This window comes from Ranitomeya variabilis, chromosome 4 (assembly GCF_051348905.1).
Source record: "Ranitomeya variabilis isolate aRanVar5 chromosome 4, aRanVar5.hap1, whole genome shotgun sequence".
Classification (NCBI taxonomy): domain Eukaryota; kingdom Metazoa; phylum Chordata; class Amphibia; order Anura; family Dendrobatidae; genus Ranitomeya; species Ranitomeya variabilis.
In genome coordinates, this window is record NC_135235.1 from 634,310,349 (window position 1) to 634,322,626 (window position 12,278).

At 40.6% G+C, this 12,278-nt stretch overlaps 1 protein-coding gene across 2 annotated transcripts in view; it reads right to left on the reverse strand.

Annotated features, from left to right (window-relative positions):
* Positions 1-6,777: 6,777 nt before the first annotated feature.
* LOC143767239 (uncharacterized) overlaps positions 6,778-12,278 on the reverse strand; it is a 63,913-nt gene continuing 58,412 nt past the window's right edge. For both annotated transcript variants that reach the window (XM_077255427.1, XM_077255428.1), the window contains one exon: positions 6,778-8,523. In XM_077255427.1, coding sequence (XP_077111542.1) covers positions 6,944-8,523 — 1,580 coding nt within the window. In that variant the 3' untranslated portion in view covers positions 6,778-6,943. The remainder of the gene's footprint in view (positions 8,524-12,278) is intronic.

Genomic DNA, 12,278 nt, shown 5'->3' on the forward strand with positions numbered 1-12,278 from the left:
GGGTCCAGGAGGTGGGTTGCAGAGTGAAGAGCAGTTTCTAACACTGCCGGGGCTTGACGAAGCTCGGCAGAAATCTTGAGCAGTGGGAGCCAATGGGCAAAATATTTCTCCAGTCACAGTCTCTGTAAGGGGCAGCAGGAAAAATATAGCGCGGACCTGCCCTTTCACGGTGTTCAAGGGACGGAGCAACAAATTTCTCTTGCCACATGCTCCCGCCAAGTCTCTCTGCCTTTTCGCACGCTTTGCTCCTTTTATCCTAGCTAAGCCCCCTGCTGTCGAGTGCAAAGGTCTGTCCGGATTTCTATGCTTTCCCCCGGACAACAAAGGTGATAGTGCCGACAGTTCCAGACCCGACCCAAGAAAGGCACCCCCAGTCCAGTCCCTCTTCTTACACACACATTGAAATTTGTTGGGGAAACAATCCTCACGAGTTGATCCGCACTAAATCGTTCAGATCTTGCTGACAATTTCATTCCTGTCTTCAACAACAGGTTTTAATATCACAGCACTGGAGTGGTGCTTATAATCTAAGGTCCCTGCACCTACTCTCATACTTACCCACCACTGTCTTCACCATCTCTCAGTGCTGCTCCCATCAGCCTCCAGCAGTTTGAGATCTGCTGGAACAATTCAGTGTTTGCTGGGGGAGAAGGAGCTTATTCTTCAATGAAAATTTATGAGAGCCTGGTTCAGTCCTCGATCTGGCTCTCAAAGCCTTGTATTATCACCATCAGGAAATTCTCATGGTGCTAGCGGTGATCTCATTGAGGTCACCACAGCTCATTGGGCTGCTCAGTGACCTCCACATGGGAACGCAGCTTCAGTGACCAGCGGTAACCTCTATGACGTCACCGTTCATCACTGAAACTGCATCCTCATAAGTTCAGTGTCTCCTGCTTTTCAGCCTGAACGGTCGCATTAGGCCACTGTTCAGATTGAAAACCAGATGACTGAGATGGATTACGGCACGGGAAACTATATTTTATCTTCATGTCGGACAGGTGAGGTATATGGTTGTTTATTTATTTTTTTTACAAGGGACATGGGCCTTAATGGATTTTAGGCATAAATGTGAGTATAACTTTTACACATTTATTTAAAAATGAAATACAAACAGGGCGTTGAGATTTTTTTTTTTCAAATTAAGGATTTTATGCTGGCTGTGTTTATTTCAAACATACTATGGGGTTAATAATGGGGGCGTGTTACAGATGCCTCTCCATTACTAACCACTGGGTGTGATGTCAGCTGTGTCAGCTGACAATACAAAGTTGACATCAACCCCAACCCTATTACTCCACTGGACACCGCTACAGGGCAAGTGGGAAGAGCAAGACTAAGTGCTAGATTTGATGAATCTTATGGATGTGCCATTTCTGGGTGGCTAAAGGCTGATATTGGTAGCCCGGGAGGTGGCACAATATCTCTGTCCTTTTCCCAGGCTATTAATATTAACTCACAGCTGTACGTTTAGCTTTTGATGGTTTCAATTTATAGGGGATCCTATGTCATTTCTTTTCTGTGGTCCCCCATGTATTCACCAGTAAAGGCTAAGAAAACAACTGTGAGCCATCATTAACCCCTTTCTGCCACTGGACGTACTATTCCGACCATGTGGGGTGGGCCCTACTTCCCAAGGACGGAACAGTACGTCCAGAGCGATCGGCCGCGCTCATGGGGGGTGGGTGGCTGACTATTGCAGCTGACATCCGGCACTAAATCCTAAATAAATAATAAAAAAAATACTGTTCCAATAAATACATTCCTTTATCTAAATAAAAAACAAAACAATAAAAGTACACATATTTAGTATCGCCGCATCCGTCACGACCCGACCTATAAAACTGTCCCACTAGTTAACCCCTTCAGTGAACACCGTAAAAAAAAAAACAAGGCAAAAAACAACGCTTTATTATCATACCGCTGAACAAAAAGTGGAATAACACGCGATCAAAAAGACGGATATAAATAACCATGGTACCGCTGAAAACTTCCATCTTGTCCCGCAAAAAACGAGCTGCCATACAGCATCATCAGCAAAAAAATAAAAAAGTTATAGTCCTCAGAATAAAGCGATGCAAAAATAATATTTTTTTCTATAAAATAGTTTTCATTGAATAAAAGCGCCAAAACATTAAAAAATGATATAAATGAGGTATCGCTGTAATCGAACTGACCCTAAGAATAAAACTGCTTTATCCATTTTACCAAACGCGGAACGGTATAAACGCCCCCCCCCCAAAAGAAATTCATAAATAGCTGGTTTTTAGTCATTCTGCCTCACAAAAATCGGAATAAAAAGCGATCAAAAAATGTCACATGCCCACATGTTGACGTTACCAATAAAAACGTCAACTCGTCCCGTAAAAAACAAGACCTTACATGACTCTGTGGACCAAAATATGGAAAAATTATAGCTCTCAAAATGTGGTAACGCAAAAAATATTTTTTGCAATAAAAAGCGTCTTTTAGTGTGTGACGGCTGCCAATCATAAAAATCCGCCAAAAAACCAGCAATAAAAGAAAATCAAACCCCCCTACATCACCCCCTTAGTTAGGGATAAATTAAAAAATTTAAAAAATGTATTTATTTCTATTTTCCCATTAGGGTTAGGGCTAAGGTTAGGGCTACAGTTAGGGTTGGGGCTAAAGTTAAGGTTTGGATTATATTTACAGTTGGGAATAGGGTGTGTCAGGGTTAGGGGTGTGGTTAGGGTTACTGTTGAGATTAGGGTTGGGGATGGGTTTGGATTAGGGTTTTAGTTATAATTGGGGGGTTTCCACTGTTTAGCCACATCAGGGGCTCTCCAAACGCGACATGGCGTCCAATCTCATTTCCAGCCAATTCTGCGTTGAAAAAGTAAAACAGTGCTCCTTCCCTTCCGAGCTCTCCCTTGTGCCCAAACAGGGGTTTACCCCAACATATCAGGTATCAGCGTACTCAGGACACATTGGACAACAACTTTTGGGGTCCAATTTCTCCTGTTACACTTGGGAAAATACAAAACTGGGGGCTAAAAAATAATTTTGGTGGAAAATGTTCTATTTTTTTCCACGGCTCTGCGTTACAAACTGTAGTGAAACACCTGGGGGTTCAAAATTCTCACAACACATCTAGCTAAGTTCCTTGGGGGGGTCTAGTTTCCAATATGGAGTCACTTGTGGGGGGTTTCTACTGGTTAGTTACATCAGGGGCTCTGCAAATGCAATGTGACGCCTGCAAACCAATCCATCTGAGTCTGCATTCCAAATGGCGCTCCTTCCCTTCCGAGCTCTGCCATGCGCCCAAACGGTGGTTCCCCCCACATACTGGATATCAGCATACTCAGGACAAATTGGACAACAACTTTTGGGGTTCAATTTTAACCGTTATCCTTGGGAAAATACAAAACTGGGGGCTAAAAAATAACTTGTGGAAAAAAAAAGTTTTTTTGTTTTTTTATTTTCACGGTTCTGCGTTATAAACTGTAGTGAAACACTTGGGGGTTCAGAGTTCTCACAACACATCTAGATAAGTTCCTTGAGGGGTCTAGTTTCCAATATGGGGTCACTTGTGGGGGGTTTCTACTGTTTAGGTACATAAGGGGCTCTGCAAATGCAATGTGATGCCTGCAGACCATTCCATCTAAGTCTCCATTCCAAATGGCGCTCCTTCCCTTCCGAGCTCTCCCATGCGCCCAAACGGTGGTTCCCCCCACATATGGGGTATCAGCGTACTCAGGACAAATTGGACAACTTTTGGGGTCCAATTTCTTCTCTTACCCTTGGGAAAATAAAAAATTGGGGGATAAAAAATAATTTTTGTGGGTATTTTTTTTTTTTTTTTTTTACGGCTCTACATTATAAACTTCTGTGAAGCACTTGGTGGGTCAAAGTGCTCACCACACTTCTAGATAAGTTCCTTAGGGGGGCTACTTTCCAAAATGGTGTCACATGTGGTGGGTTTCAATGTTTAGGCATATCAGGGGCTCTCCAAACGCAACATGGGTCCCATCTCAATTCCAGTCAATTTTGCTTTGAAAAGTCAAATGGAGCTCCTTCCCTTCCGAGCTCTGCCATGCGCCCAAACAGTGGTTTATCCCCACATATAAGGTATCACCATACTCAGGACAAATTGTACAATAACTTTTGGGGTCCAATTTCTTCTCTTACCCTTGGGAAAATAAACAATTGGAGGCGAAAAGATCATTTTTGTGAAAAAATATGATTTTTTATTTTTACGGCTCTGCATTATAAACTTCTGTGAAGCACTTGGTTGGTCAAAGTGCTCACCACATATATAGATAAGTTCCTTAGGGGGTCTACTTTCCAAATTGGTGTCACTTGTGGGGGTTTCAATGTTTAGGCACATCAGGGGCTCTCCAAACGCAACATGGCGTCCCATCTCAATTCCAGTCAATTTTGCATTGAAAAGTCAAATGGTGCTCCTTCCCTTCCGAGCTCTGCCAAGCGCCCAAACAGTGGTTTACCCCCACATGTGGGGTGTCGGCGTACTCAGGACAAATTGTACAACAACTTTTGGGGTCCATTTTCTCCTGTTACCCTTGGTAAAATAAAACAAATTGGAGCTGAATTAAATTTTTTATGAAAAAAAAGTTAAATGTTCATTTCTTTTTTTTTTAAACATTCCAAAAATTCCTGTGAAACACCTGAAGGGTTAATAAACTTCTTGAATGTGGTTTTGAGCACCTTGAGGGGTGCAGTTTTTAGAATGGTGTCACACTTGGTTATTTTTTATCATATAGACCCCTAAAAATGACTTCAAATGTGATGTAGTCGCTAGAAAAAAAATGGTGTTGTAAAAATGAGAAATTGCTGGTCAACTTTTAACCCTTATAACTCCCTAACAAAAAAAATGTTGGTTCCAAAATTGTGCTGATGTATAGTAGACATGTGGGAAATGTTACTTATTAAGTATTTTGTGTGACATATCTCTGTGATTTAAGGGCATAAAAATTCAAAGTTGGGAAATTGCGAAATTTTTTCAATTTTTGCCAAATTTCCATTTTTTTCACAAATAAACGCAGGTAATATCAAAGACATTTTACCACTATCATGAAGCCCAATATGTCACGAGAAAACATTGTCAGAATCACCGGGATCCGTTGAAGCGTTCCAGAGTTATGACCTCATAAAGGGACAGTGGTCAGAATTGTAATAATTGGCCCGGTCATTAACATGCAAACCACCCTTGGGGGGTAAAGGGGTTAATAGCCTGGGAACCTTTTGAGATATTTCCCTTTTCCCAGATTATTAACAACAGCTCCCAACCGTGGGCTTTCCCTCTGCTGATTGCTGATTATGAAAACCCTGGCATATGCGCACCACCATTGAATACAATAGGTGTGCTTATGTCTGTATTTGCGGTCCTCAAAAAATGGACCTCAGGGTATGTGCACACGTCCGGATTTCTTGCAGAAATTTCCTGAAGAAAACCGGAAATTTTCTGCAAGAAATCCGCATTTTTTTTTTTGCGTTTTTTTTTCCGTTTTTTTCGCTTTTTTTAGCATTCTGCAAGCGTAATTAGCTTGCAGAATGCTAAAGTTTTCCAAGCGATCTGTAGCATCGCTTGGAAAACTGACTGACAGGTTGGTCACACTTGTCAAACATACTGTTTGACAAGTCTGACCAACTTTTTACTATAGATGCAGCCTATGCAGCATCAATAGTAAAAGATAGAATGTTTAAAAATAATAAATAAAAATAAAAAAAATGCTTATACTCACCCAGACGATCTCCTCAGCGGCGTCCGTTCCTCTTCCTATAGCTGGTGTGTGCGCGCAGGACCTTCCATGACGTCGCGGTCATGTGAGCGGTCACGTGAGCGGTCACATGACCGCTCACGACCAATCACAAGACAGTGACGTCATCACAGGTCCTTCACCGCACACCAGCTATGAGAACCGAAGCGGCAGCATGCAGCAGTGAGGCGGGAACACTGCAGGGGACATCGAAGGTGAGTATAGGGCTATTTTTTATTTTAATTCTTTTATTTTTGGCCAATTATATGGTGCCCAGTCTCCTCTCCTCCACCCTGGGTACCAACCGCACATAATCTGCTTACTTCCCGCATGGTGTGCACAGCCCCGTGCGGGAAGTAAGCAGATCAATGGACTCCTAGGTGTGCATAATCCCCGCAATTCCGCATTTTTAATGAACATGTTGCTTTTTTTTCCACGATGCGATTTTTTTGCGGAAAAAAATCGCAACATTTGCACAAAAAATGCGGAATACACTGTAAATAATAGGAGGCATATGTTAGCGTTTTTTTCGCGTTTTTATCACGTTTTTATAGCGAAAAAACGCTAAAAATCCTGAACGTGTGCACATGGCCTCATACAGACATACAAAACTGCTCAGTGAAGGGGGCCTAAGAGGTAGCAGATTAAAGATAGAGGGATGATTGCAGAGAGGGGTTTGTGTGAGGTTTTGAGTGGGTGTGATAGGTGCTGACTTGCAGATTACTGCAATGTATGATCTTGTAGTAATAGAACACAGGAAGGCAGGAGAGAGGAAATTGTCGATTAACTCCCTTCAGAGCTTAAGCCAGCCACAAGACCATGCTGCTAGAGCATGATAAAAGGTAATAGAGCTAAAATAACACAACATATGTATTAAGATGAACATAAGATTTATGAAGAAAAAAAACAGTTATGGTACTGGACAACCTCATTAAGCATCTTGCTTATCTATCTATCTATCTATCTATCTATCTATATATATATATATATATATATATATATATATATATATATATATATACACATATACACATACACACACACTACATTGGTTTCATGGTATTTGTGCTCTCTCTCTATTTATACAGGCGCCATAAGTCTATATATCTCTTTATCCTGTTCTTCCTCTTCCAGACTTTGATTTTCTTATTATATTATGCTTTTACAAAATCAATAAACCTTTGAATTTGAAAAAAAAATGGCTACTTTCCTGTGTGAGATTTTAGATGCATAACAAGATTTCTTTTCAGATTAAAGCATTTCCCACATTCTGAACATGAAAATGGTTTCTGCCCTGTGTGAATTCTCTGATGTATAATGAGATACCATTTCCTATTAAAACCTTTCCCACATTCTGAACATGAAAATAGTTTCTGCCCTGTGTGACTCATCTGATGTGTAACAAGACCTAATTTATACATAAAACATTTCCCACATTCTGAACATGCAAATGGTTTCTCTCCTGTGTGTATTCTCTGATGTGTAATGAGATGCAATTTCCTATTAAAACATTTCCCACATTCTAAACATGAAAATGGTTTCTCCCCTGTGTGAATTATTTGATGTTTAACAAGAGTTGATTTCTCTGTAAAACACTTCCCACATTCTGAACATGAAAATGGCTTCTCTCCTGTGTGAATTCTCTGATGTGCAACAAGATGTGATTTCTCTCTAAAACATTTCCCACATTCTAAACATAAAAATGGTTTCTCCCCTGTGTGAATTCTCTGATGTGCAACAAGATGTGATTTCTCTTTATAACATTTCCCACATTCTGTACACTTAAATGGCTTTTCCCCTGTGTGAATTCTCTGATGTGCAACAAGCTGTGATTTCTCTGTAAAACATTTCCCACATTCTGAACATGAAAATGGCTTCTCTCCTGTGTGAACTCTCTGATGTGTTATAAGTTTGTATTTCTCACTATAATGTTTTCCACATTCTGAACAAGAAAATGGTTTCTCCCCTGTGTGAATTTTCTGATGTTTAACAAAATTAGATTTCCGTTTAAAACATTTCCCGCATTCTGAACATGAAAATGGCTTCTCCCCTGTGTGAATTAATTGATGATTAAAAAGTAGGGATTTCTTACTATAATGTTTTCCACATTCTGAACATGAAAATGTCTTCTTTCCTGTGTGAGATCTCTGATGAGCAACAAGACATGTTGCTTGTGTAAAACATTTCCCACATTCAGAACAAGAAAGTGGCTTCTCCCCTGTGGGATTTTTCAGATGTGCAATAAGACTTGTTTTCCGACTAAAACATTTCCCACATTCTGAACATGAAAATGGCTTCTCCCCTGTGTGTATTACCTGATGTCTAACAACACATGATTTAGTTGTAAAACATTGCCCACATTCTGAACAAGAAAATGGCTTCTCCCCTGTGTGTGTTAGCTGATGTCTAGCAAGACATGATTTTGATGTAAAGCATTTTCCACATTCTGAACATGAATATGGCTTCTCCCCTGTGTGTATAGTCTGATGTCTATCAAGATGTGTTTTCCGCTTAAAGCATTTCCCACATTCTGAACATGAAAATGGTTTCTCCCCTTTGTAAGCTGTTTCATGTTCCACAACCCTTCTGTGACTTTTGTTTTTCATATTTGTCTTTGATGAAGCAGAAAAAAGCACGAGTTGATCAGGATCAGATGACAGATTTTTTCTGATAATGTCTTGAGGTGTATCTGGTATAATGACATGTTCTTCACAAGTATCGGGTGTGATACCATTATTATCTGAGAATATCAAACGTCCCTCTGAGCTCCTGGTACAGTCATCTAAGAATAAAAATTATATTTGTTAGTAACATTGCAGTGGAATTATATTACTACTTATATTATGTACCGTATATACTTGAGTATAAGCCGAGATTTTCAGCCCCCCAAAAAAATGGGCTGAAAGTTCCCCTCTCTGCTTATACTCGAGTCATGGTCGGCGGGTGAGGGGAAGGGACGGCGGTCACATACTCCCCTGCTCCTGATGCTCCTGACGCGGTCCCTACATGTCCCATGGTCTCCGGCAGCTTCTTCCCCTGTTCAGCGGTCATGTGGTACAGCTCTTTAAAGCAATGAATATGGACTCCACTCCCAAGGGGTGGAGCCGCATATTCATTACTGTAATGAGCGGTACCAGTGACCGCGGAACAGAAGAACAAGCTGCTGGCTCCCAGAGACCATCAGTCCGGGAGAAGCTGCCAGGGACCGCGCCGCGAGCAGGTGAGTATTTCATATTCACCTTTCCTCGTTCCACTGCTGCCCCGTCTTCCACGTCCTCTGCAGTGAATGTTCAGGTCAAAAGGCGCAATGACGTACTAGTGTGTACGCCACTCTCTGCCTGAACAGTCAGTGCGGAGAGACGGGACGCTGAGGGGCAGCGGGCAGCAACGAGAGGCGAGTATGTCATTTTTTTTATTGCAGCAGCAGCATTATATGTGGCACATTGTTATATGGAGCATCTATGGGGCCATAATGAACTGTATGGAGCATTATATGTGTCACAATGTTATATGGAGCATCTTATGGGGCCATAATGAACTGCATGGAGCATTATATGTGGCACATTTTTATATGGAGCATCTTATGGGGCCATAATCAGGATATGTGCAGCATTATATGGGGCATATTTTAATATGGAGCATCTTATGGGGCCCACTAAAATTTTTATGAAGCATTATATGGGGCGTATTTTGTATGGAGCATCTTATGGGGCCCACCATGACTGTATGGAGCATTATATGGGGCTCCTGATTCAATATGGATATTCAAAAACACTTAACCTACTGCTGTCTCAATTAATTTTACTTTTATTGGTATCTATTTTTATTTTTGTCATTTACCGGTAGCTGCTGCATTTTCCACCCTAGGCTTATACTCGAGTCAGTAAGTTTTCCCAGTTTTTTGTTGCAAAATTAGGGGGGTCGGCTTATACTCGAGTATATACGGTACTAGTATTTCCGTGCAAATACAGTCCAGGAAAGAAAGGAGACGTTTGTAGATTTCCGTGCTTGCTAATTAGTGATGAGCGAATATACGGTACTCGTTACTTGAGATTTCCAGAGCACGCTCGGGTGACCTCCGAGTATTTTTTAGTGCTTGGAGATTTAGTTTTCATTGCCGCAGCTGAATGATTTACATCTGTTAGCCAGCATAAGTACATGTGGGGATTCCCTAGCAACCAGGCAACCCCCACATGTACTTATGCTGGCTAACAGATGTAAATCATTCAGCTGCGGCGATGAAAACTAAATCTCCAAGCACTAAAAAATACTCGGAGGTCACCCGAGCGTGCTCGGGAAATCTCAAGTAACGAGTATATTCGCTCATCACTATTGCTAATCAATGATGAGACGAATATCCCAGATTGTCAAATGAAATAGTGGTTTAGTCCCCGAGTTTCAAAGGACAAAAGACTTATTCATCAGGAGAGACCACAATTCTAGTGAAGGCAGCAAAAGTAACATTTAAATAGTATACAGATTTCAAATGTGAGAGCCAAAAAAAAAAGTGTGATAGATGTCAAAGTTCAGTTAGGTACCATCTGGGATGGCACATGACATACATGTGGTGTGCCAAGATAAAATGAATAAACAACAATGATTATTAAAATATAACTTGTATAAATCTGTATTCAAATTATCAGATGATTGTTTAAGAGGACAAAAAGGAAAGAAAGGAGAAAAGAAAAAAGTGGAGCAGAAAAAAAGTGGAAAAAATGTGAAATCAGGAGAGAACTCATTGTGATCTGGGCTTCAAAAGAACTGAAAGTTAGGGTGGTGCATTTATCAAAGAGCCCATCGCATCAGATGAATTAGACTGTGTTCCAGTTGGATACTGAATACTAAGTATCATTATAAACATAGGCAGACGCCGAAAAGAGTGTCGGGATGGATGTATCCACGGGACAGCTGATGACTAGGGATGAGCAAATATACTTGTTGCTCGGGTGGTCTCCGAGTATTTGAGAGTGCTCTAGTTTTTGTTGATGCAGCTGCATGAATTGCAGCTGCTAGACAGCTTGAATACATGTAGAGATTCCCTAGCAACCAGGCAACCCCCACATGTACTCAGGCTGGCTACCAGCCGTAAATCATGCAGCTGCTTCCACAAAAACCAAATCTCCAAGCACTCACAAATACTCGGAGACCACCCGAGCAACGAGTAGACTCGTTCATCACTACTGATGACCCCTCCATCTCCATAGCAGGTACTATTTAATTTGGTATATATGGCAGCAAGTGGTTTTTCTACATTACTTTAGTGACTACCCTTGTATACATCAGGCTGCCTCATTGCCTCTATATGGTATAATATGCTCATGCACTTTAAACTTTATTTGAATCATACCTATTGACACCTGTAATTGCCTGCTGCATTTTGTTTCTGATTCTGCAGTAATCTTTTCATTACTATGCTATATTAAGCATGCACATATGCCCTTTTCATACTCTATTATTCATGATACTGTAAACCACCCTGCAGCTACCACTTAATCCCAATATGTGATCTCAGCCTGTCCCTTGTGTATTGCTTCCGTTTCTTCCCTGGTTATTTGTTCCCACCTGCACCTTATTCTATGTATATCTTGTAATTAATAAAATTGTATTTCTTTCAATCACCTTGGGCTCAAAAAATGTGGTCCTTCTTTTTCCCTTTTGCCATTTATCCCAGCCAATATGCCCCCCTCAATAACATGTGTACACATGTGGTGGTGAAATATTATGTGTATGTATGTGTATATATATATATATATATATATATATATATATATATATATATATATATATATATATATATATATATATATATATATATATATATATATATATACATACACTGTGTTCCAAATTATTATGCAAATTGGATTTAGGTGTCTTAAAGATTTAATTGTTTTTTTTTTCAAATAAACTCGTGGATGGTATTGTGTCTCAGGGCTCAATGAATCACTGAAATCAATCTTAAACACATGTGATAATTAGTTTTCCAGGTGATTCTAATTAAGGGAAAACTACTCAAAAATGATGTTCCACATTATTATGCAGGTCACAGGTTTCAAGCAATATGGGAAATAAAAAGGATCTCTCTGCTACTGACAAGCGTTAAATAGTGCAATGCCTTTTACAAGGTATGAAAAAATTAGATATTTCACGAAAACTTAAGAGTGATTATCATACTCTGGCAGCATACTTTCACAAGCAGATCCAGCAGCTCCGGATAGCTTTTGAGAAACCATTGAACAACGAGGTTAAGCACATAGGCCAGGCATGGAACATGTGTGAGCTCGCCTCGCTTCAAAGCCGCCACCAGGTTCCAGCCATTGTCACACATGACCATGCCTGACTGTAGGTTCAGCAGTGTCAGCTACAGATCTGCCTGCTCTTTAAGAGCTGTCCACAACTCTTCAGCATTGTGTGGTTAGTCATCTAAGCATATTAGCTTCAGCACAGCCTGTTGCCGCTTGGTTGAGGCAGTGCTGCAGTGCTTCCAGCTTGTGACTGATGTGGTCATTTCAGAGATGAAGGTGGATGATGTGCAGG